Raw genomic sequence first — 26,030 nt, 5'->3', positions numbered from 1 at the left:
AATACACGAGAGACAAAGAAAAAACGCACATTTAACATCCACTTGTCACACTTGGCTTGCTTTTCCATTTTCCATTTTCCATTTTCCCAGGGCCGATTTAGAGCATGCGACTCAGCGCTGCAAATTTAGCTGCACGGTGGCTACATTTAGCGACTTTTCCAATGCCTCTAGCCATTCATTCATTCATCTTCCGTTCCGCTCGTCCTCACTCGGGTCGCGGGCATGCCGGAGCCTGTCCCGGCCGGTCTCGTCCATTTTCCCCCCAAACAGTGCCCCAAATTTCATGGGAGTCCTTCCAGAGCGAAAAATGTTCACTCCTTCAATTCTTTATCACCAAGCCGCCCGATTGCACTTGTTAAGTAGCTTCGCCCTCCACCCCGACGTCCACAACTTAGCCAAACGTTAACAGAACATTTTTCGTCAGAAGCTAGCACTGCTAACACTGTGAGCATTTATTGCTACTTCGCGCTTACCTTTTGGTGTTTCCATGTAGCTGGCAACAACAACAACAAAGGAATTTCAATCCCCGGGCCCGCCTGTGTGGTGTTCGCATGTTGTCCCCGTGCCTGCGTGGCTTTTCTCCGAGAACTCCGGTTTCCTCCCACATCCCAAAAAACATGCGTGGTAGGTTCATTGAAGCCTCTAAATTGCCCGTAGGTGTGAATGTGAGTGCGAATGGTTGTTTGTTTGTGTGTGCCCTGCGATTGGCTGGCGACCGGTTCAGGGCGTACTCCGCCTCCTGCCCGATGATAGCTGGGATAGGCTCCGGCATGTCCGCGACCCTCGTGAGGAGAAGCGGCTCAGGAAATGGATGGATGGATGGATGGATGGATATTTTCCGTATATGTTCCCTGTAGTAGACCCCCCCCCCCCCCCCCCCCCGAAAAAAAAAAATCAGCTTTATTGGAAGAGAGTGCTAACCTGTCAACAAAAGTTAATTATTTTTATGTATCTGTTTTCTGATTCGCTTTAGAAACAGCTACAGTATGGTTTCCAGTCAATCTTACAGCGATGTCGCTGAGGTTCATCAGCCAAACATTTGCCATTAAATTAGCGGCCGGATGCAGAAAAAAAAAGAAATAAAATGCTTTTCAAAATATATATACGATGAACAGTTGTCTGTCAATATATGTACCCAGTCCATCATTTACAACTGGTCAACTGGAAGAGGCCTCCATCCTAAAATGGAGGCCTCCAGAAAATGGATGCATCCACATTTGCAAAATAGGTTTTGTTGAGTTGGCAATTGTGTACCATAAGAAGACAGCAGGAAAACAACACCAAGAACGGCAAGTCTGGGAACTCCAAGGGGGAAAAAAGGATGAAAAGACCCATTTTGTTGACTCTCCATAAACTCCATTTAGAAATGAAAGAACGCTGCCATCTGCTGTATCTGGTGGGTCACCGCTTCACTTGCCCAGACTGTAAAATGGCAACTGAGGCATGGTCCAATTTCTTGAAGGTTCCCATTGAACTCAAGCTTTTATTAGAACAACTGAAACCTTGCCACTTGCACAGCCTGCCTGTTCTATGATAGGAACTATTTCTTGTTTTCTACTTTTCTTCCTCTGCAGCCACTTGTGGACAGGAAGCCAGACAACAATCCGACACCAAGGGATCCTTTGTCCTCTTACGTACAAAACCCACGTGCAGTCTTTCCTGCCTTTGTCTGCCTCCTACGCGCGGCTCGGGTCCGGGCTCGGAACAATGCTTTCGTCTCAGCGCCTCGGCCCACGCGGCCCGAAACCCGCGCCGAACGTCTCCATCTGTCCGTCACCCTTGAGTCACTTCTCCTTCTCTTCGCTTTCCTCGTCAGCAGCGGTGACCGCGTGACGATGACCTCATGAGGCCGCAGCTGCAACGGAGCGTAACGCGGCGGCGCGGAACGTCTGGAAGATAATTCCATAGTGTGCCGTTGACCACATCGCTTGTTTCCAGTAAAGGAACGTCCGAGAATGCAGGAATGAAGTCAAAAGTTATTTCGGGTCACAAAATATTTCTCTCGAAAGTGGTATCTATTTTTCTTTTTTTTTTTTTTTTTATCTTGATTTCATCTCATTAATAAGTGGCTTTTTCTCCAAGGACCCCTGTAATGTATTACTACATGCGCACGAGCCACCCATCATAGGGCAACGACCCCCTTTTGGGCCCTGGCCCACCAGTTGAAAAACGTCCGTCGTCACACCGGGCAAACAGGAAACATCAAACGTCTGTTTTGTCACGTTCGCCTTCTCTGACGCGCGCTCGCATATTGAACCCATTTCCTTGCATTCAAAGATTCCAGCCGCTGGTTTGCTTGCAATTGCTCAAGTAGCAAAACTAGCAAGACAATGAGATGCTGTCCTCTGCTGGACGTTGTAGAAACTACACATTCTAGAAAAGGAGTGAGTAACTGCGGGACGGCACACCTTTTGTGCTCACGTGTGGATGAGCTATGGAGTGCTGAAGGCGTGTTTGGAAACTCTTATTGTATTGATAACTTAAAAATAATTGTAATCATTTTCTAAACAAAATGTTAAATGCAGGCGGCACGGTGGGCGATTGGTAAGAGCGTCAGCCTTACAGTTCTGAGGACCCGGGTTCGATCCCCGGCCCCGCCTGTGTGGAGTTCGCATGTTCTCCCCGTGCCTGCGTGGCTTTTCTCCGGGCAAAAACATGCATTCATTGGACACTCTAACGTGACTGTGAGTGCGAATGGTTGTTTGTTTGTAAGTGCCCTGCGATTGGCTGGCAACCGGTTCAGGGTGGACCCCGCCTCCTGCCCGATGACAGCTGGGATAGGCTCCGGCACGCCCGCGACCCTAGTGACGAGAAGCGGCTCAGAAAATGTTAAATGAATAAAATTGCTTATTTTATTTGTAAGTTATTTAGAGAGCTCAATGAATAAATACATTTTAAGTAACCAATTTTAGTGCGAAAAACAGCTAAATCAATCACAGGATTCTTGATCATGTCAATGCTCAGTGGGTCAGTTTAAGGACCCCAGTGGGCCATATGTGGCAGGCTTTCATTGGGCAAATTCATTTTTCCAAAATTACTTACCATACCCAAAAAGTAACTGAATTACTCCTTCATAAATATAATTACAAACAAGGGGAAGTAATTACTGCATGACTTTTTGGAAAAAGTATTATGTCGATGAATCCAGATTTTTGAGTTTGTTCAACTCGGTCTGAGATCAAAAATCAAGCTTCGTTTGTTTTGATCGCGCGACACCGTCTCCTTCGGCGTTAACGGCTACATTTTTCTTCGAAGAATGTGCCGTTAAAAGATGTATCATTAAGGTTACAAGTGGTCAACGCCAACCTGGACAATCAGAATGTACACATTCTTTCCCTTTGTTTACAGGATAAACATCCAGTTAAAGAAGGTTGCTTTCGCTGTATATTTACCCGGGCTCGCCATTCTTGTTATTTATCATTTCCTCAACCCTCACAACTGAATAATGAAGTTTGACTCTACACCAGCTATTCATCAGCACTTGTGCAGTTCTCCTCTCTTAATCTCTCACAAAGAAGAACAATTCAAACCTCCTGGTTCGGAGATCTCGCTGGTCTGAAGAAAACCAAAAAGCAATGCAGGTAGTAAAGCTATTTATTTAAAACGCCGCGACTCCCATGACTGGGCCCGAAAATGATTGCGTAATACGATTGCGTGTGTGTTAGAGGTGCTGCTGTAGCCACAGCGCGACGTTGAGAAAGCACTGGGCCTGCGTGTCCACTCTGGACAGAGAGTGTCCATCCTCTGCAAACCACAATAACCTGCAAAGACAAACCCAACAATGATTACCAGTGAACACCAAAGTGTGAAGGAGTACTACAGACAAACATGGGGAAAAAAACACCATGAAAGGTGCAATATTACGAGCAACAGCGTAAAAGTAGCATTATACCTTTTTCTTATAATCTTACAATCATCTTTATATTATTACAACTTTATTTTGGCAAAATTATGACTTAACGTACAGTGTATCGTGACATTTTGTTTCGTTTCGCCTTAACTCATTCACTGCCAGGCCTCCAAGTAAACGTGACTATCCGACTTCTAAATCCGTCAATGGCACCGAATGTTAAAAGATGGACACATTTTGAGTCTGTGTGACACGGTTGACTGCTTGCACGTGTGAGGCATTCATCGTTGTACCTGACAGGCGCTGCCCGACTCTTGAGCGCTTTATAGAGTTCCAGACCTTGATAAGGAGACACCCGTCTGTCCCTTCCTCCCAGCATCAAAAGCACCGGAGCCTTGATCTACGTAAAATCACACACCTTAACACACTTGTTGTGGGTTCATGACAAACATCTTGAGCACTAATGCATGTACTTGGTGAGCAGCTGTAGTAACAGTTGGCTTCATTTATCAAAACAGTCGAATCGAGAAAGACGAGACAAATTATTGAAAGTGTGGCCGGATGTTGAACAAGGAACCAAAAAGAAAATGGAGGTGGCTTTATACTCGGAAAACGAAAAGACACTCTTTTACACTCTGCTGTGATTTGGCTAATTCTCTACGCATTTTCAATGCTAATGTGCTTCATTATAAAATCCATTTTCTATTTGAATTGCTGCTAATGCTAATCTGTATATGTGAGCAGATCTGACCTGTGCAGCGTGCACGATAGGCGACCTCTCCAACATGGCAGCCAAGGCTTCTGCGGTGGGCGTCTGGTTGTACGAGTACCGTAAGCCCACACAGGTGTAACGCCTGGGGTGACCGAAGAGGGGCCAACCGTCAAACATTCGGAGCGACAGCCAAGCCGGCAGCGTCGCTGCTCTCACCAGTCCACGATGTCACTGGTGCCCAGCAAGGTGGCAGCGTTGATGACGGGGTTCCTGGCCGCACACGCCTTGTAGAAGTCCGGGTACCGAGCCACCAGGTGACAGGACAGGAAACCGCCGTGGGAACCGCCGATCACAGCCACGCGCCCGGGGTCAAGAGTCGTGTCGCTGTCCAGCGCAGCAAGCACGGCCCTCTGCGCAAAACACGGTAAGTATGTCGATAGCTTCGTAGGCGGGCTCGTTGGTGCAGGGAGACTATCTTGGGGTTTTTTGGATCACTAAATGATTTCAACAGGGGAGTGTAGACTTTTTATATCCACTCTTGGTTGTTAGGGTTAGTCGGTTGGAGTAGACACGTGGGTAAGGCCGAGTTGGTTGCGGGGGGGGGGGGGGGGGGGGGGGGGAGGACGGACGGACGGACGGAAGGAGGGAGGGAGGGAGGGAGGTTAGCAAAATGATAGATGGGCAGCTACCTGCACATCTTTAACATCTTGGCTTCCAATGTGGCCGATGAGGGATAGAATGCCGTCCTGGCCAAAGCCTGTGGAGCCGCGGTAGTTCACTTGGAATAGAGGAGCAGAATTTGTCATGAAAGCGTCTCTCTTTCGAACAAGAGCACTGAGAAAGCGCAGGCCCGCAGCAAGGCTTCCGCGCTGAGTAAAAAAACGATTTCTACCGAGGACACCGGAGACTCGTGGAAGGCTCTGATGATCGGATATTCGCACGTTCAATTTCAATTGTTGCCAAATCCCAAAAAATCATCTGCATGTTATGATAAACCATGACAATTGATGACCAACTTAGATGAGATTTGACATGATTTTTCACTTGAATCAAAATCAAAATGTAGATTTCAAAAAAATGATCATAAAGTTTGCGGAGAAGTTGCAAACAAATCAACAAAGGGGTGAACGCGAGGTAAAACGTAAAGTAATAAGTTATCGTAGGTGCGTCCTACCCATGAGCACAGCGAAGCCAAGAGAGACCAGAGCAGCAGTGGTGCTGTTCCACTCGGCAGCAAACTGAGAGTGCGGCCCACCTGTGGGACACATCGTGCCTTGAAGCGCCAGAAAGTCGAAAACAATGAAAAAGAAGCAGCGGGAGTGGACTGAATGGTGAATGGTGAATCGTGATGAATTAGACTTCCCATGAATGAAGACCACGAGCGGCGTCGGACCTCCGCGGTGACGACTGCGCGGTTTCACCGAGATCGCGCCGAACGTTAACCCGGCTAAAAACGCAAGCACACAACTCTTAGCGACAACCCCCGAGCAAAAACTCGCTCGGTGTTTTTCTGTCTGTGTGTTTCCATCTCACGGTAGCTTGCGTTGTCCTCTTCTGGTGGAGGCTCGACATCTAGAACAGTCCACAGGAAGTCAAAGGTCATCATGGGCTCCTGAAGGGGCAGCCAGGTCACAGCTTCACTTGCCGAGGGGAGGAAAGCCACCAGCTGCGCACGCACAAACACGCATCCGATCAAAAATTCAAGCGCTAATAGCGAACAGCAACACACAAATTGTTATCCACTGTTTGAAAACCCCCGACAGCGTCAATCGACACGGAACATTGGTAGCTTCAAAAAAGATTTGACAGCTTTTTTTATTGGAGCTCATTAGATTGTACACTTGTACCTAATGATGCGGCGAGTGAATGCACGTGAGTGTGCGTGCGTGCGTGCGTGCGTGCGTGCGTGTCGTAACCATTGTCGGTGGCGTGTTGGGACTGGAGCAGCACACGATCATCAGGTCCTTCTGGATGGTGAGAAGCTTCCAGCTGCCATAAATCTTGCTTGCATCGAGCAGGCCTAAAAGGGAGAGACTTGTGAGCAAAGACGTCGTGGTAAATTCAGCCTTGGACAGAGGAAGGACTCTCACCACAAGAGAGGGGGGAAACTTTCTTTGAGCGCCTGTCCACCATGAAGAGATCCTGAAAGAGGGATTGATCGATGATGTCGAAATGCAGACAATCAGTCAACGCAACGAAAGCTAAAGGCCGAATCCATTTCTTTGGACAAATAGGTCATGTTTATGAACTACAGCCAGAATGGCACATGACCAGAGATAGCTAGCCAATCACAAGCGTCGGATTTAGAGGAAGGACGTGGCGGCTTTCGCAGCTCATTTTTTAAATGCGCCTAAAATTGGAATCATGGAACTTTCCAAAAGCAACTGTGATTGAATGGCACACTTTCTCCTCGTAATGTAATCGATGAGAATGTCCTACGTTTTGTCATGAAATCCCATCGAACGAGTTACTCCCCAACGCTGCGCACGCACACGTGCAACGTTTTACCTTGCGGTTCCGACAGGCGCTGCTGAACACAACTCTGCGACCGTCCGCAGACCAGCAGCCGGACGCCAGGGCTTCGTAAACGCCAGCAAAGCCGTCTGGAGCGCGAGCACATTTCCAATTACGGACTGACCTGTTTGACACACTCTTGCGATTCAAATTTCATTTGCGCCGCGGGTATGCGAATGCTGAGCAATGCCAAAGAAAGAAATGAATGATACATCGCGACATACCATAAGCAATCGCCAGAATACAGAAAACAAAAGGAAAATGCCACTTGCCGCTCTGTGGTCTATGGACAACATCCAACAGTGTGGACGTCTTCCTACTGTTCAGGTCCAACTACGGAAGATCAACAGTCACTGGTAACTCCTGGAATATCCATAGCGTGTACACACAAGTACCGCAATGTACATGGCACAGGCACCTGCTGCAGACTGAGGCACTGATTGTGAGGCCCAAAAACCTGGCCCTGCAAGTAGACCAGCGTAGACCCGTCTGGACTCAGCCTGGGACAGGAAACTGACAGCTTGTCCCCCGTCAAGCGCTCTGCTTTAGACGATGTATATTTCGGAGAAGGTTATATATACATACACCTCAGCGCAGGGGCGTCAAACTCCTTTTTGTCTCGGGCCGCATTGTCGTTAGCGAAGATTTCCCTCAGAGGGCCGTTAGAACCAAATCCAATTATTATTACCAAATTGAGGGACAACTAGTCTTGAAATCAGAAGACAAGGATAATAGTTTGTTCAAGTTACTGGAGAAGAAGGCTTTGGTCAGAGAAAAATGCAATATCTCAACATTATTGTTGATTATTATGACAATTTGGAATATGGGTACAGATTTGAGCAAAAATCACACATTTGCTTTGGCGGGCCCCGTAAAATGGCCCCCGGGCCTGGAGTTTGACACCTACGCCTTAGTGGCTACTTTTGATGAACAAGAACAGACTTCGCAGAGAATTCCCACTCAAATTTGGGGACATTTCTCATTCCTGCTCAAAATGGTGAAACGCCTGAGAGCTTGCTGAAATCGAAAGAGTGCTCAACGATTTGTAAGTATGAAACGGAACAATTTTGGACATAGGAGGTTTCGGCCCGACAGTGACGCTACATTCGTGAACTAGTGACTGTAATGACTCACCGCAATGTCCGTCCATGTCGAGCTGGAACAAAGCTGACCTGCAAGAGTTGAGACAATGCAGCGCCAATGCAAGGCGGCGCAAATACGCGGCGTTTGGAGGTTACGATGATCTGCTATGGGAAATAATGCTAAAAGTTCAATGAAAAATAAATAAATGGAATCAAATTTAAAAAAAATAAAACATTTTGTCACATGTGTTAAAACTGTGTAACCTGACAGTAGAATATTATGAAAAGGATCTTTTGACAATTCATCCTCTGTCTGGCGCCATTTTACGCCTCTAATTAAATTGTAATCATTATTGTGCCACTGGGCACGGTGCGACAAGAATAGCTAATCAGAGACCGTTGGGGTGAAGTGTACACACACACACACACACACACACGCCAGAGCCTCGCAGCTACGTTGCAGGCTCGTCCAGACTTGTTTTCGTGGCCGGATTACAGTATTTACCTCCGGTTAGCCACAAAAGTTACAAAGAAGGAATTGGAGAATAAGCAAGGGTAAGGGGTAAACAAGTGAGCGAGCACCTCTTCAAAAGGAGCCGGCATTGGGGGGGGGGAGAGAATCACCGCAAACTCGCAAAGCACTTCAGGACCAATGCGGAATTAGTAACGTTTCTGCTCGACAGGTAAATAAATGAGTTGATGGCCCGCACCCGGCCGAGATCCGGGTGCTTGAGACTGCTTTGAGACAATATCAGCTATAAGTCATTGTCAGCGTAAACACAAGTTGGAACACGAAACATCTTTCTAACCTGCGATTGGAGCAGAACTTGAGTCCCAACCTGAAGGGTTCGTGGTACCAACCAATGAAAAACACAGATTGGCCGCCCGGAGCCCACAGAGCCTGAAGGAGACAACGCAAAACACAACTGGCACAGCAGGCCATGATGGTCGGACTAGGATATTTGGAGGGAGGACCGCGTGCTCACCTGTCCAGGCGAGACGTCCGCGGGGACACCCGGCAACACGTCCGCCGACCCGCTGTGCAGACTGACCACGCAAACGGCCGGTGTGCTCCTGTCGGTCAGAGCCTCGCCCCAGTCGTCGCAGTACACGCTCCTGTCCTGCTCGGCCACATGCAAGATGGCATCGGAGCTCCCGTGTGCCATGGTATGTGACATGCGCGCGCGTGTCATATACCTTCCCCCACGCTGACTCATTTGTGTTCTTGAGCTTCTCCGCTACGTAAAGAAGTTTGCTCTCACACTCTGACCATGACAGACCACCAAAGTGAGCTGAGAGCAGGAAAAAAAAGACACACATTTATTGACACTGCAGTCAAAGAAGATATCCATATACACTGGAAGATACCTCAAAGTATGAGCACAATTCCTTCCATGACACTGGTCCGACTTCCATTTGGTCATCTTTCAAAACAAAACTTCCCTACAAGTTGAATTAGATTTGGAATCATTTATTACAAAATCTGTCCCCCCCCCCCCCCCCCCCCCCCCCTAAAGCTTTAATTTACTGCACAGGTGGAAACATCCATCTTCTATAGCTCAGAAGGATTGCAGCTGACTTTCAAATGAGAGTCAAACAGTATAACTTGTCTATCTCCATATTTACCAATAACCCGTACGGGCCGTAATTGTGAGGAGACATCAAAACTAGCGTGACGTTTCAAGCGCCGATTGAACTTGAATGGCTCCCAAAGATAGCCAGACGGCAAACTAGCGACAGTAAAGTAGCTCGCGTCCGTCTCACCGTCGTCGTACACGCCGCCGTGTTTGTTGAGGGCAGTCAGGTCGAGGCATTTCCTGAGGCCACGACGGTCCCAAATCTGGATCATTGCAAACAGTCTTAACGCACTCCCAGGGCGAAGGGGACAAAATTCTGCACAGACGACCACGAGAGCCGCTCACCTCCAGCAGCTGGTGACCACCCGAGTCTAGGACCACGGCCCTTAGACCGCCGACGGGCGAGAGTCCGCTTAGTAATCTGGTGGGAGAGAAATCAACATTCTTCGTCGAAGTGGAAGGATTGCTGAAGGTGAGTCAACTTTTTCATATTCTTAACTGTCAAACAAGTGCGATATAAAAGAGGTGAGCTACTCTACAAGGACCGTTGACTTCGTATGGTAAATTCCGTTCCCTTTGTAACGACTTATTGGCACTTTAGTCATATTGTACTGAGCAGCCAGGACAAAGTCATGCGTAGCCCTTTCCTGTCTCCCGATACAGTGAAACCTCGTTTATCGCGGGGGATGCGTTCCACACCCACCCGTGAAAATCTGCGCTATAGGAGGACCATTTAAAGGAACAATTCCACACACTTGAAACACATTGAAACCTTTTTCAAGTATTCCTGAGCACTTGTTTGCGCTCTTTTCCTGTGAAGAAAACAAAGACTCTCTCGCTCACACAGCTCTCGAAAAGAGAGCTGTGTGCATGCGTGCATGCTTCAACTGAATTTTCCTGTAAAACTGACATAAAACAGAATTAAAAACTGTACATTGAAACACCAAAATGTTCAATCGAACCATATATTTGTCAGCAAACTCGGCTAGTGTACAGTAACATATGTTACTTGATGATACAGACGGGCTAACAGAAATTTGCATCCATGTTACGGTAATTACAAACCTTAACCGACTGACACAAACAGAGCAGCAAAATATACAAACGTAGAAAACAGCATAACTTTTTATGCCTCTTTCGCGGGGCGTTCTGGTCTCCATTAACTGCGAAAAACGAGGGATCACTGTATTTATTCATTTATGTATGTCACTGTCACACTGGATGAATCTCGGGCTAAAAAGTTACTGAATCATTTCAGATCGTATCGTTCTCAATAAATATCGTTCTTGAATCAAATCGGCCACCGCAAATCACGATACGAATCGAATCGCTGCTGAAACGAATCATTGACCCCCGTAATTTACACCTATGGAGAATTTAGTCTTCAGTGAAGTGAATCTAACATGCATTATTTTTGGAATATGAGAGAAATCCCACACAAGCACAAAGAGAACATTCAAACTTCACACAGGAAGGCCGGAGCCGAGATTCGAACCCCGAAACTGTGAGACAGACATGCTAACCGCCAGGCCGCCATGCTGCCCCAGCATAATGATATCCTATGAAATATAATGTTTACATACAGTAGTAGCGTAGCATGTGCATGTGTGTGTGCGTGCGTGCGTGCACTGACTCTGCAGGCAGAGGTACACACGGTCCTGGTGGGAGGACTGTCCTGATGGCCCGCTGGTCTCTGGGGGCTGAAATCAGAGTCCACTGCTGTGAGTAGCAAAGTCTGGAGGCTCTCACCGCATCTGTTTGACTCCACCCTGAAAAGGAGTTTCGGGCTATGAGTACACCTGACGAGGAGCGCAGAGTGAGCAAAATGTTGCGGCGGAATAACGTGAATGTGAACGGAGGTCGGAAGGTGGTCTTCAAATAAAATCGCTGATTTCTTTCACAGAAATCCTGTTTCGGATTCGCGGTCGATTGCTGCTAGATAAAGATAATAAAGAGAAGTGCTGTGTGCGCATAGTCATGTGGACGTTTTGAGGCTTCATTTGCTTATTCACATGCTTCAAATTATTTTCCAGTCTGTCTGTCTTTGTTTTGTTTTGTTTTTTTCAGTTGCAGACATCAAAATACAATTTGTACTTAAATGTAGGCCTGATATTTGTGCCACTTAACATTAAGTATATTTAAGTTATTTGTATTAATGTGAAACTTTTAAGGGTTTAAATGTGTTTAAAAATCTCTTTTGAGATTTTTGCGTTTTTGGGATGACATTTACTCGTGTGTGTGTGTGTGTGTGTGTACACTGTTCATGAGTAGGATCAAAACAGTAGTTTCATTTAAGGTACTGGCAGATATTAGTTTATTCATGGAAAACAACGTATTTGCAAAACCACAAATAAATGTTGTGAAATGTGCCGTTCTGATATTGTTTGATGGGTCAGCTATGCATTTTGAGGTCCTGACCTTTGCCCTGAGTAATCACTTGCAATGGGACCCCTCCGGCTTATAGAAAGTGCAAATGACTTTGACATCAGGTTTCCAGTTTTTGCTTTATTTCTCGCAATACCAAACAAGCATTGAAACGCTCGTCGTTGTTGGTTTGGTTTTTTTTCCTCGTTTAGCGATAATGGGAAAAGATTTATTATATTGAGCAAGTGTGAAGTGAAGGGCTTGTACCTGCAGTCACTGTGAACACACGAATGTCTGCTTGTTGTTGTTGTTGTTGTTCGCGTACGTCGGCGCAAACCGGCGTCGGGAGAGAGCTGACTTCTCCGTACACGCTTGTAACTTGTCTGGCCTCCATGCACGCCAATGTGTGAGACTACAAACGTCACGCAAAACCACAGGTGGAAAAAACAAACAAAAAACCAACCCAAAAAGTCCGGCAAGTTACGTTTTTATCCACTGGCGTTCCTTTCAACACGTTTCTAGCGCCTCCATGTTTTCTCGTTTCCGACGATACCACTGTGCTCCATACGGAGGGGTGGAAGCGCAAAGGAATGCACCAATTGCGGCTCCGATGGGCAACTCGGGAGAAGGGGACGTCCTTGGAAATGTTAACAAATAAGTACAATTTTTTTAAAAAACCTAACATTTGCTGTTCAATTCCTTGTTAGAAAACAACAAGCAAAAAGTACTGAATGACTGAACAGTTGAGCATGTGCATTCAAAAGTTTAGAGAAGGTCAAATGAAGTGCACCCTGCATTTTAGGTGCATCGTGAAATTTCCCCCGAAAGCCGAATATGCGCAGTGCTGCTTTGAGCTCACAAAAGGCAACAAATGACCATCGCTGTGCTTTACTCACGTCACAAAATTGCACCTGCACGCTGTTTTGAGTGAACGTTCAACACATTCCTTTAATGGTCCAAGTAATGCCAACCTGCAATGAAACATCTGCAATGAGACATCTGCCGGAACCTTCCCGTAGCTGTCGACATCATCAGAACATTCTTGAAAGTTTCCTCACGGTGCATCACACCGTTTCACTTTCGAATTAAATAGCATTTTAAATACAATTAGCAACACGATGGTTAAAAGGTTGTTTTCTCCCCTTTAAAAAAAAAAAAATCATCGTACAAAAGGTGACAATCACTTGGTTTAAATTTCGTTAGGCATATACAGACAGTGTGGATTCAAACTCCAAGCGTACAAACACCACACGCGCACTTTTCAAAGGGTTGCAATGTTGCTTGTTTCCGTCACAGGTTCGCATCGTCATTAGCACCAATCGGGTCATAAAAAGCACAAAACACAATTGCTTCGATGGAAACGGCCTTCCGCGAAACATACGGTTTTCACTGTGCTTCAGTTGTTACATCACAGTCTTATTCGAAAATAGATTTTTTGGGGGGTGTTTGTAATCCCCCCCACCGTCAAAATTCTACACACAACACCCTATCATGACAATGTGAAAAAGGTTGGGTTTTTTTTTGTTTTGTTTTTTTTAAAAAAAATGGAGGACCACTCTGTGGATGGCCTCGAGTGGACCAGCGATGGATTTCTAGCCGGATCTGAAAACGACGCTCGCCATCCAACTTGGAGTTTGAAATGTTCTGCAGGAGATCGGTGTGCCGAGGTGAGGCGCTCATTTTTGCCAAAGATGCATCAAGTATCAATGTAAATGTGATCCTTTCTTTAAAAAAGAATCATACATTTGGGGGGCTGTGTGCAGAATTTAAGAACAAAAGAATTTGTTCCATTTTGGAATAAGGCTGTAACATCAACTATGGAAAAAGTCAAGCATTGTGAACACTTTCGAGATGCCCCGTAAATGCTTTTGGAATTAACAGAATGAAGAAAGCCTCCTATTCTGAGGCACATCGCATTTTACATTCCAGTTAAACTCTGTGATTTGACTAACAGTTTAACATGAATATTAAAGAATCATTCAAAAATGATTCCTCTGTATCATAAGTAGGCAAAATATATTTTTCCTATAAAGGGCAACCAGAACTTGAGCGTCAGCCATCTCGAATCTGGAAGATGTGTTCACAAGGAAAACGGTCATTAATTCACCGAGCGTACGCGAGATCCGCTGGACGGCGGTCGATTGGTGCGGCATTTTTTTCTGCCCTCACATGACGTCGGCCCGTTTGTCCCGGACTTTGTTCCTCTGCTTCGTCCTGGCCTTGAAGGCGGCCGAGTTGAAAAGATGCTGGTGAAGGAAAACACGAGTCATCGCTCAGCTTGGCGAGCATCAGTGGACGGACGGAAGGATACACGGTACAAAACGAGCGGCCTCCCAAGACGGCAGCAAGAAAAAGACACGCAACGGACGACGACGGGAATTCATACCTTCTCAAATCGCGAGATCTTGTCGGCTTTGACGGCGGCGTCGAGGACGACGGGAGGGCCGAGGCCGATGATGTCTCTCAGAAGCGGGTTCAACTGTAGCCGCACAAAAGAGAACGAGGATGGACTCGGCCGAGTGTGTCGCCCAACAACCGAACGCGTTGACATTCCTGCCGCCAGCTCACAGGTGCCAAACTCAAGGCATGGGGGCCAGATCCGGCCCGCTACCTCATTTTAAGCAAATAAAGTGCATCAACTTCCATGATTCATGCTAAAAAGTTTCCCAAAACAACTGAACAACCTGTTATCATTGACTTCATGGAACGCATAGCAAATCATTGGTAGACTGCATTCAAATCCATCCATCCATCCATCCATTTTCTACCGCTTGTCCGAGGTCGGGTCGCGGGGGCAGTAGCTTTAGCGGGGACGCCCAGACTTCCCTCTCCCCAGCCACTTCCTCCAGCTCTTCCGGGGGGATCCCGAGGCGTTCCCGGGCCAGCCGAAGGACGTAGTCTCTCCGGCGTGTCCTGGGTCGTCCCCGGGGTCTCCTCCCGGCGGGACGTGGCCGGAACACCTCACCGGGGAGGCGTCCGGGAGGCATCCGAATCAGATGCCCCGGCCACCTCATCTGGCTCCTCTCGATGCGGAGGAGCAGCGGCTCTACTCTGAGATCCTCCCGGATGACCGAGCTTCTCGCCCTATTCTCTAAGGGAGAGCCCGGACACCCTGCGGAGGAAACTCATTTCGGCCGCTTGTATCCGGGATCTCGTTCTTTGGGTCACGACCCGCAGCTCGTGACCATAGGTCAGGATAGGAACGTAGATCCACCGGTAAATCGAGAGCTTCGCCTTTCGCCTTAGCTCCTTCTTTACCACAACGGACCGATCCGCTGCAGCGATCCGCCTGTCGAGCTCCCGTTCCATTCTTCCCTCACTTGTGAACAAGACCACAAGATACTTGAACTCCTCCACTTGGGGCGGGATCTCATCCACGACCTAGAGGGGGCACGCCACCCTTTTCCGACTGAGGACCACGGTCTCAGATTTGGAGGTGCTGATTCTCATCCCGGCCGCGAACCGCTCCAGTGAGAGTTGGAGGTCACGGCTTGATGAAGCCAACAGAACCACATCATCCGCAAAAAGCAGAGATGCGATACTCAGGCCACCAAACCGGACCCCCTCTACGCCTCGGCTGCGCATTGAAATTCTGTCCTTACAAGTTATGAACAGAATCGGTGACAAAGGGCAGCCTTGGCGGAGTCCAACCCTCACCTCCGATAGGACTCCTTCTTCAGTTTGACGGTTCAGGTTCGGGGATCGCCGCCACGACAGGCACCGACCACCTTACGGCCACAGCTCCGGTCGGCCTCCTCAGCAATGGAGGCGCGGAACACGGTCCGCTCGGACTCGCTGTCCACCGCCTCCCCCCGGAACATGAGCAAAGTTCTGTCGGAGGTGGGAGTTGAAACTCCTTCTGACGGGGGCATTCCGCCAGACGTTCCCAGCAGACGTCGGACCGGCATCTTCCCCCACCATCGGAGCCGACTCACCGCCAGGTGGTGATCAGTTGACAGCTCCGCCCCTCTCTTCACCCGAGTGTCCAGGACATGCGGCCGCAAGTCCGATGACACGACCAGAAAGTCTGACCGGGGGGCCGTTCGTCCCAATCACACCCTTCCGGGTCATTGCTCACGTGAGCTTTGAAGTCCCCCAGCAGAACGATGGAGTCCCCAGCGGGAGCGCTCTCCAGCACCCCCTCCAAGGACTCCAAAAAGGGTGGGTACTCCGAACTGCTGTTTGGCGCATAGGCAGAAACAACAGTCAGGACCCGTCCCCCCCACCCGAAGGCGGAGGGAGGCTACCCTGTCGTCCACCGGGGTGAACCCCAACGTACAGGCGCCGAGCCGGGGAGCAATAAGTATACCCACACCTGCTCGGCGCCTCTCACCGGAGGCAAGAGCCCATGGGTAACGTGGGTCCCCCTTCCCATGGGCATTCAAATCCACAATCAGACAAAACTTTATTCACCATGTAAGCACTGCGTGTTGCAATCAAGGGAGTCAGAAATCTTTAAGCTTAAGCGATTTTACTAGAATGATGAGTGTAATTTCCAATGCAGCACTGCCAACCTAGGAAATTCACTTGCAGAACAATATGTAAAATGTATTTGAATGGTATTGGAAAAAGAAATGTTTCAAAAGTACTTGCTGACCTGCAGATGGCGGCTGACCCCGGACTCGAGGACCTCTTTAAAGGCGTCGTAAATTCTTCGCCTCATCCAGCTGTCGATGTACACGCTCTCCACGCCGAACCTGATCTTCTCTTCTGTGAAGTCCTCGTTCTAAAGAAGACATAACAGGACATTCTCCAGTACCACGAACACACCGGCCGAGACGTGTAAAAGGCCAACGTGAGGGCATTTCATAATTTGACTGCAGATGGGGGAGATGCCTATTGGCATTAATGGGAGGCCTTTTATTTTTGGGGGGAAAAAAAAAAATCATAAAAAGGACACAAAAATCAAAATGGCAAGATATGATTCAGACTGGGCAGAACAAATAAGTCACGTAGCTCCCCAGAACAAAAACATCGTGGAGTGAGGCCACGAGACTCGAGTGGAACGCTACTCCCCGGAAAGCAGGCCATGCCCGCACATCTTACGACGATTGACGGCGCCACCTAAAGCCCACCTCAATGTAGTGCAGAACCTCTCTGAAGACGGAGCGCTGTTTCCTCCTGTCGTTCTTGGCGCGATGTTTGTGGCTGTCTGTTGCTAAACTCTTCAGACTTTCACACAAACTTTCGCCGTCCTCCAACTCAAAGTCCTGCACGCAAAAACACAACAACAAAAAGGCAAGGCTTACACAATTTTTCCAGAACACTTAATTCCATATTTTTTAATAAACACACTCAGTAGTATTATGTACTGTGTGTACTTGATCATATCAAGAGATTGTAATAAAATACAACCCTTTTTTCCTATAGCAGCTACAGCTTCTCAATACAGCTGAGAAAAAAAACATTTTATGAGCCACCACAATCAACGATTATTCTTCCGCTTCCGTAGTTCAAAGCGTGTCGTCGCATTCCTCGTCAACAGGACCGACGTGCGCGTGCGCGTACCTCATCGATCTCGCGTCCCAGCTCGACCAGCAGGGCAATGGTTTCTCCCACGGTGATCCGGTAGTTGACGTCACTACTTTGCAGACAAGCTTGGAGCTCGGGGAGGTGGCTGCGACACAGTACTGTATCGTTAGCGTGCCATCATGTTCATTGGAGTACAAAGAAGGAAAAAAAAAAACATTCATTCAATTCTGAAGATGTCAAAATGTATATGGACTCACATGTGCAGCAGGACAGAGAGTTTGGATGCGGGGCAGAGGGTGACCAGTAGGGACCAGGCCTGCATGGCGGCGCTGTGGAGCCCCGGGCCGCCAGGTTTGGGGGTGGGCAGCGTTCCCTCTCTGTTGGGGTAGGAAGACATGAACACGCTCTCCAGCAGGGACAAGGACTTGATCAAGTCCTGACAGGATTCAAAAAGAAAAGAGACAAAAGAAATTGCAGTTTGATGTGTGCAAAACAAATCCCTCACATTCCCGGTCCGTTTCCCTAATTACAAAATATACCCTAGTAGCGGAAGCATATTTGATTGGATGTATGGATATCTTTTTTTACAACCTAGTACGATGGGTCCGTGGTTTACAATCTTCCTGCGGCGGCAGCAAAGTCAGAAATGGCCGTCGTCTTGTCACTAACTATGATCATGCGGTTGTAAAGTCATAATTACTGCAAATATTTCTATGAAAAACACTTCTAGGCCATAAATACAGGTACATAATGTATAATACATAATATACAATACATAAATACAAATAAAAACAATTTAAAAAACACCAAGTACGTCAGTAATGGAGTGTTTGTGCCACACGTCGGCCTGTTCTTGCTCTGCCGTACGAACCAGTTCACTAACGTGCCGTCGGTAACGCCGAAAGTCATGTCGTCGCGTCGTCGCCATTGTAAACCGAGGATCCCCTGTGATTGTACAAAATTGCTGGAATGCCAGTTCTTCGCAGACCCGTGCAGTCCAAGCTCTTTTAGAAGAGCGACGCAACCTTTGAAACGAAGGCGTTCTCACCTCTCCGTCTTCAGCAGCAGACACATAGCAACACAGCCCCAGAGCTCTGGCACACTGACAGGGACACAAGTTTGGTTTTTTATGTTACAACTTTACTCAGTCCTTTTACGTATTACACATTTTACAAGCATCACGTGTATAGAAAATACTTTCTATATTGCGGTGTCTGTGCTAGGTACGCGCATGTGCCTTCGAGAGGCGGGGCGGCCTGTGTCATTAACGAGTCTACGTGCGAGTGTCTAGGCGAGAGCTGTGGCCGCAGCAGCCAAATTAGAACCTTGTGAACCATTTAGCTTGAAATCTCACTCCTATAATTGCACTTCTTTCAAATTGGCACCAAGCATCCATTTTCTGAGCCGCTTCTCCTCACAAGAGTGGCGGGCGTGCCGGAGCCCATCCCAGCTATCATCGGGCAGGAGGCGGGTTTGCACCCCGAACCGGTTGCCAGCCAATCGCAGGGCACATACAAACAAACCACCATTGGCACTCACATTCACACCTACGGGCAATTTAGAGTCTCCAATGAATGCATGTTTTTGGGATGTGGGAGGAAAGCGGAGCGCCCGGAGAAAAGCCACGCAGGCAGGCACGGGGAGAACATGCAAACTCCACACAGGCGGGGCCGGTGCCGGGGATTGGACCCCGGTCCTCACAACTGGGAGGCAGACGCTCTAACCAGTCGACCTGATGGAAAAAAAACTTTTTGGATTGACGTGTGTGGTTGATGTTCTAGCAAAAATATTCATCGAGCAAAATCTAATTGAATTACGCGTTTTCATTTGATTGAAAGGAAAATGATTAACAAAGTCTATAATGAATGTGTTTGTTTCAATGTAGTCCCGTAACTTTGAAAAACATCACTTGGCATCTTAATCCATTGAAGTACATTTCTTGGGATTTTGCATACATGAAATTAACTTTGGAGGTTGCTTTTGAAAACCTTCAAATGTCAAAAAGTACATAGGGTTTCAGATTTTCTAGTTTTCGTATTTTCGTAAATGTAAGCGAGCGTGTATCTATTATTGGTTATAAAGATAGTACCGATAATTGTGACCGTTTTGTCTAGCTAATTGTCAACTGAACTGTTCATATGGTTCCGTGTCTAATAATGATCCAAATAAAAGAGTGACCAGCTTTCATATGATAACTCACACTTTGACGCGCAATCATGCCGGCAGTGTTGTCGATCAGGATGGTGGTGAGGATGGGGCGCAGTATGTTGAAGCCCTCCGCCGCCTCGTCCCCTCCCCCCAGCTGAATGCAGAGCAGGGCGAAGACGGTGGCGGCCGCAGCCCGCTCCTCTCCGCTGCCTGGACGCGTGGCGGAAGCGACTGTTAGTCTGCTTTAACTAAGTATTTGTTTAGCGATAAGTGCGAGGGACGCAACGATGGTAGGCAAAAGACGCAGGTACGGAACCTATGTCGACCTTTTTTCAAGCTTCTCTCCAAGCAGTCGCTGACCGTGAAGCGTCTCTCTGTGAGGAAGTCGTACAACAACTTGGACGAGAAGGCCAATCGCAAGGACTCAAGGGCCGCGAGTCGAGTCTTTGCACTGAGCGAGAGGCAAGCGCGGACAGGAAAGAGTTTTTAGTGACAAAATCCCGACATTGTGGATTTTCATGTTGTCAAAATGGGGCTTCACCTCTTGTCCGTGAGGTTGTCGATGCACTGCTTGAGTTTATCTTCCGTTTCTTCTTGGGCAGTCTGCTCGTCCACCTGCTCCCCTCCTGCAAGGAACAAAGGAAGTGAGTTGGTGATGAACACCAGTCTTGAAATAAAGATATGTGGAAAACTGAACGAGGTCTCTCACATCGCCTTCCGCGTTCCATCCAAGCTTTCTCCGTGCATCGATCCGATAAATGGATCAAAGCATAAATTCAACGTGAGCGAGAAATTGAGCCTCCCTTGCAATTTGAGCGGGCTTTGATACCAACTGCCACATCTTTCATTTCATATGATTCATGCCCTGTATTTATTGTGTGCAGGAAATAAATCACAGCCTCTCTTACCGAGTAACAAAACCTGGCGTTAGTAGCCGCTTTCCAAATTTGTACCCGTTTGACTCAAAACTCGGTGCCAGCCTATTTTTTATTAAAACCGACATCGGTAAATGAAGTAGTTATCTGGAAAGTTATTTGCTCGTAAGACCGGAAGTAGGCATTCTACACTCATTCCTCTCATTAAAATCACACAATTAATGGCCAATTTACATTACAAATCCACGATGTTTGTTTTACTGATGTGTCGGTCTATATATGTAGTGTAGGTATGTACAAAAGAAAAGAAAAGAAATAAATAAAATAAAACGTACTGCTAATTAATTGAAAATATTTTTGCAGACCCCCAAGTTACAGCTCACGGATCCCCGGTATTCAATGCCATCTCCAGTTCAACAAAAAATGTAAAAAGTTAATTTTGCCCATAGTCCATCAAGCAAATGAATTGAAATGGCGAGTAATAATAAGCCTGTAGTGCGCGTTTGTAGCAAACCTGTGCCCTCCTCTAGGACGGAGGTGCCTTCACTGGCACTGCTGTAGTGGCTGAGAACGTCCGACGTCAGCTCGTCGTCGCTGGCTCCCGACTCCGCCTTCGCTCCATTTTTCACACCTGACAGGCAAGACATGGAGATTTGCAGCAATTGAATAACTTTATGGGGGGGAAAAATACAAACGTTGGCAAATGAGAAAAGAGCCTCTAATTGTAAAAACAGACTGACAGTAAATTTAAAAAACACACCACAGAGGTTAGTCAACTCTGCTCAGCTCTCCGTTTTCGTCACTAAGCCATAAACGTGCCCGTGCGGGCAAACTAAGCTCGCCCTCAAGTTACTGCTGGATCAGGACTTTCTACTGTTAGATTAGTGGTGACCAGCATTCCATGTGCACAATCCTCAATGGCACATGGTATGTGATGTGTGCATGTGTTCATGTTGCCGGGTCATCAAGGTGCTCCAGAGGTCAATATTTAGTCTAGAGTGGAGTGCAGTGTAACTTTTGTGGGTGCAGTGGCGTTGGATTCTCACTGCGACATAGGGCAGGGCGATTAATCGATTCATTGGAATTTATTGCCCAGGATGTTTTTCTTGTTGCTGCTTCCGTAGGTCAAAGTGTGTCCTTGATGCCAACAGAGAGAAACTTGTTTTAGTTTGAGACTTTTTCTACAGACTACGGAAATGCACTCTAGCGGACGAGACAAAGAAAGAAAAGAAAAAATCGTCACGGAGGCGACGTGATTGGGACGAGGGTCAAACGGAGTTACCTTTAGCCGTCAACTGCAGCTGGAGAAACTCCTGACGAAGAGATACTGAAGATGATGAATGAATGAAGTAAATATAGGATGTGTGGGTAAGTGATGGAGGTTATGAAATGGAATATGTAAGAAAATGGTGTAAAAGAAGGACAGTGAAGAGAACATTAAAAGGGAGCTTTTTCCAAAATGTACAAGCAATACACAATTATACTGCACATATCGCCCACTCATAATGGGCGCACAAAAAAAAACTTCCAAGTTCAAACCAATAGCATTTAGTGCCATCGTGCTTTTCTGGGGTAACAAGGCAACAGATCAGCGGGAGGATGCTGGGCTCCGGCTCACCCCCTGCGCTAATCGATGGATTAGGCACTGGTGTCAACACTGGAAGCCATTCTGCTGTCTTGTGGAGAGAAAATGCAACGCGTGTGAGCGCGTGTGTGTGTGTCCAAGAGCCACGTCAGTACACAAAACGTGAGGATGCACACGACGTGGTGCACGCTCAAAACGCGTGACCATATCAGACTCGCACGGGGAACTTTATTTACACGCAGCTGTCACTGGAAACGTTGAAATAAAACCACGGGTTTTTTTCATAGCCGCGCACAACTGTAAATAGAAAACTATTTACGGTAGTGGGAAGTCACCAAGTACAAATAGTTTGTGACTCAACTAGATTTCTCAGATATTTTTACTTTACTCCCATTTGAAAAAACAAAAATCCAAGTTCTACGACTTACTTTGTCAAAACAACGCAACGTAAACAAAACATTTACTTAGAAAGAGATAAAGTCAAGTGCAGATGAGATCTTGACCGACTGAGATGTTGGGGTCTTATAAGGCATTCAAAAAAACACACAACAGCGACATAAAGGAAAGTGAACGACGATGATGCAACAGATTTAGAGAAGCAAGGTATTCCCCGTTCATGGCTTTATTTAAGAGAATTGTTGTTGTCGGGCCCAAGAGCGATTCGTGGCAAGTTGTCTCGCGCCAGCCTGACAACCGCCAGCTTCTGCCCTTCCAAAACTCTCTCATATGACACAAACATACCGTAAAGGTAAGGTGTATTTCTTCCGTTGTTATTAGCTAATTTAGCATTCTTTGTCAGTTACCAACATTAGCAAAGCAATGGGAACATATTTGGATGTTATTTTCCCTTCTATGCAAAGTGATAATTGGAGGCAAATGATCAAAATGGGTATTGTATGTAATTGAAATAAGAAATCATTTTGTATTTTTGTACTGAATTCATAAGTGTGTACTTTATTACTTTCACTCAAGGAGTTGAATGAGGACTTATAGCAGTCTTTTTCTCCCCCCCCCCCCCCGAGTAGTAGTAGTACCTGTAACTCTACTTCAGTACAGAGTATGACTATTCCCACCTCTGACTGTGAATGAATATGACATTGACGTAGAAACACGGAGCTTCGCGTGCATAGTTGCCTTACTGGAACACTGACTACAATGCACGTGATAGAACAGGAAAGATGTCCGTGTCAACCAATAACTTGCCATGTGGCAAAGTACCACCATAAAGTCAGCCTGTCCGTATTGTCACTCGGTCAGCGGCCGGTCTTGAGGTGCGTCAATGATACGCGTTCTGTGCCGTGCGCACACTTACCCGCTTTAGTGGAGCCACGTTTCCCTTTTTTACTTCGCGGCATGGCGAGCAGCTTCCAGCGGCCACCTGGCTTAAGCTAGGCGAGGCTAAGCTAACGTTAGCCTGCTTTTAATTTAAAAAAAAACAAACAAACAAAAAAAAAAGCTCCTCTCAGCTCTACAGTCGGCCTGGAGACTATTTCGAATTAAAACCACTAAATCGCCGCCCTGACGAGTTGGCCGATGTTTTGAGTGGCGGCCAGCAACAAACAACCGCCCCAACTCAACGCTCACTTCCACCCGGTAATGTAATCTTGTCCACGGGCGAGCTTCACGGTTGTTATCGGTGTATTATCTATGTTTGTCGCCGGGTATTCTATACGTAATCCCGGGTTGGCACAATGAGCATTTGTCAAAGAGTTTGGGGTGAAGTTTGAAGCACGCTGCGGTCGTGACGTCCACCATCTTGCTTCCTTCCTTCCTTCCTCCCTCCCTCTCGCTCGCTCGCCGGCCGGCCGGCCGGTTGCCGGCTTTCCAGGTGGGCTCGGACCACGGTTGCCAGCTCCTTTTCACAACGATGCCCCTGTCCGCCACGCAAAACAAAAGCAATTGTATGTTCGAAATCGTTCACTCATTCCCTACTCCCTAGTCTCTTTCAAAGCGACTATTTAGTCACTAGTGAAATGTAAAATAGTTTTGCAACGCTACGAGAGCGTGGCGTTCCATACGTCACTGCTGCGTCCACGTCAGCTGCCGGAACTTCCTGAATGAATTATCGGACGAAATCAATCAATCCATCGAACATTATTTTGTCATTTTTCAAGAAATAATTGGTTGAATTAGTTGTACTTAAATTAATTATGATTAATACATTAAAAAAATTGATTTCATTATTTTTATCAGAATCATCTTTATTCGCCAACTATGTTCAAAAAACACACAAGGAATTTTGTTTCCGGTAGTTGCAGGTAAAACTACATATTTAGCATACGGATTTATGTTTTTACATCATTTATTTGCAAATGGCATGGCCCATTTGTCCATTTCATTTTTTTTTTTTAATGTGGCCCATAATTGAACAAAAAAGTTTGGCGACCCCTGATCTAATTTGCCCATGTCACAACTCATCCATCCATCCATCCATCCATCCATCCATTTTCTGAGCCGCTTCTCCTCACGCGGGTCGCGGGCGTGCCGGAGCCCATCCCAGCTGTTATCGGGCAGGAGGCGGGGTCCACCCTCAACTGGTTGCCAGCCAATCGCAGGGCACATTCAAACAAACAACCACTCGCACACACATTCACACCAACGGGCAATTTAGAGTTGTCAATGAATCTACCACGCATGTTTTTGGGATGTGGGAGTAAACCGGAACGCCCGGAGAAAAGCCACGCAGGCACGGGGAGAACTTGCAAACTCCACCGTGCCGCCATGTCACAACTCATGGGCAAAAATCAAACAACATACTTTTTTTCTGTATCTGCACAATTCATTAGTTGATATACAGTATTTGATTTTCTAGTGAGCATCGTTGTTGACCACAGATATGAACACTAGATAGATACAAAGGGAAGTGGGAATAGTCTTTCATAAATAATATTTTTTTACTATAAACCTAATTAAAATCGGTTCTGATTGTGAAATGAGCAAGTTGGGATTTATTTTGAAATGACATGCATTGCCTTTGATGGGAATATTGCCCCCACCAACATGGCCACCACGTAGGCACGTAGGTTGCTTAGCCGGTCTGCTACAGCGCGCTGGCGTATCGAATCTTCTATTCATACCTGTGTTGATGACAACTTTTCAAAATGCAGATGTTATGTAACGCAAACTGCTTCCAAAGGAAATGCAACACATCGTCACTGGCTAATTCATTGACTTTTCTGTTGCCCGTGACCCTAGTGAGGAGAAGGGGCTCAGAAAATGGATGGATGGATGGATGGATGGTGGCAAAAAAGACTGAGAAAGTGGAGGAATGCTCATGAAACACGTGTTTGGAACATCCCACAGGTGAACAGGCTCATTGGGAACAGGTGGGCGCCATGATTGCTTCCCTGAATTGCTCAGTCATTCACAAGCAAAGATGGGGCGAGGTTCACCTCTTTGTGAACAAGTGCGTGAGAAAATAGTCCAACAGTTTAAGGACAATGTTCCTCAACGTACAATTGCAAGGAATTGAGGGATTTCATCATCTACGGTCCAACATATCATCAAAAGGTTCCGAGAATCTGGAGAAATCACTTGCTGCATCTAAGCGGCAAGGCCGAAAACCAACATTGAACGCCCGTGACCTTCGATCCCTCAGCAACAAAAACCGACATCAATGTGTAAAGGATATCACCACATGGGCTCAGAAAACCAATGTCAGTAAATACAGTTCGGTGCTACATCCGGAAGTGGAACTTGAAACTCAACTATGCAAAGCAAAAGCCATTTATCAACACCCAGAAACGCCGCCGGCTTCTCTGGGCCCGAGCTCATCTAAGATGCACCGATGCAAAGTGGAAAAGTGTTCTGTGGTTCGACGAGTCCACATTTCAAATTGTTTATGGAAATTG

General features: G+C 46.9%; 2 protein-coding genes across 8 annotated transcripts; both read right to left on the bottom strand.

The window, feature by feature from the left end:
* Positions 1-3,576: 3,576 nt before the first annotated feature.
* On the bottom strand, positions 3,577-14,244 carry zgc:136971 (S9 family peptidase). 4 transcript variants are annotated; one of them, XM_061765914.1, is made up of 23 exons: positions 14,207-14,240; positions 12,996-13,070; positions 12,367-12,736; positions 11,369-11,504; positions 10,081-10,156; positions 9,923-9,998; positions 9,356-9,450; positions 9,145-9,279; positions 8,968-9,059; positions 8,211-8,248; positions 7,495-7,616; positions 7,349-7,409; positions 7,071-7,165; positions 6,653-6,704; positions 6,479-6,582; positions 6,096-6,228; positions 5,927-6,009; positions 5,737-5,818; positions 5,252-5,340; positions 4,779-4,972; positions 4,602-4,704; positions 4,144-4,250; positions 3,577-3,761 (listed from the first exon to the last, which is right to left on the bottom strand). In XM_061765914.1, the coding sequence occupies exons 3-23, from the start codon at positions 12,491-12,493 to the stop codon at positions 3,662-3,664; spliced, it is 2,100 nt and encodes a 699-aa protein (XP_061621898.1). In that variant the 5' UTR covers positions 12,494-12,736; positions 12,996-13,070; positions 14,207-14,240; the 3' UTR covers positions 3,577-3,661. The 4 variants fall into 4 exon arrangements, with proteins under 4 accessions (XP_061621898.1, XP_061621871.1, XP_061621881.1 ...); XM_061765887.1 differs by having other exon boundaries at positions 5,737-6,009; positions 7,495-7,619; positions 12,367-12,511; positions 12,584-12,736; positions 14,207-14,224; XM_061765897.1 differs by having other exon boundaries at positions 5,737-6,009; positions 14,207-14,223.
* On the bottom strand, positions 13,274-24,245 carry ifrd2 (interferon-related developmental regulator 2). 4 transcript variants are annotated; one of them, XM_061765955.1, is made up of 13 exons: positions 23,492-24,238; positions 21,877-21,921; positions 21,109-21,225; positions 20,261-20,345; positions 20,046-20,170; positions 19,772-19,929; positions 18,620-18,673; positions 17,829-18,007; positions 17,608-17,716; positions 17,175-17,309; positions 16,697-16,825; positions 14,486-14,578; positions 13,274-14,345 (listed from the first exon to the last, which is right to left on the bottom strand). In XM_061765955.1, exons 1-13 carry the CDS (start codon positions 23,532-23,534, stop codon positions 14,265-14,267), a joined length of 1,353 nt encoding a protein of 450 aa, XP_061621939.1. In that variant the 5' UTR covers positions 23,535-24,238; the 3' UTR covers positions 13,274-14,264. The 4 variants fall into 4 exon arrangements, with proteins under 4 accessions (XP_061621939.1, XP_061621966.1, XP_061621956.1 ...); XM_061765982.1 differs by lacking the exon at positions 18,620-18,673; XM_061765972.1 differs by lacking the exon at positions 21,877-21,921 and having other exon boundaries at positions 23,492-24,236.
* Positions 24,246-26,030: the final 1,785 nt, after the last annotated feature.

The sequence above is a fragment of the Phyllopteryx taeniolatus genome, chromosome 1, assembly GCF_024500385.1.
Source record: "Phyllopteryx taeniolatus isolate TA_2022b chromosome 1, UOR_Ptae_1.2, whole genome shotgun sequence".
Classification (NCBI taxonomy): Eukaryota; Metazoa; Chordata; class Actinopteri; order Syngnathiformes; family Syngnathidae; genus Phyllopteryx; species Phyllopteryx taeniolatus.
The sequence above is the reverse complement of the archived record's forward strand: the minus strand, read 5'-3'. Positions and strand labels throughout refer to the sequence as shown.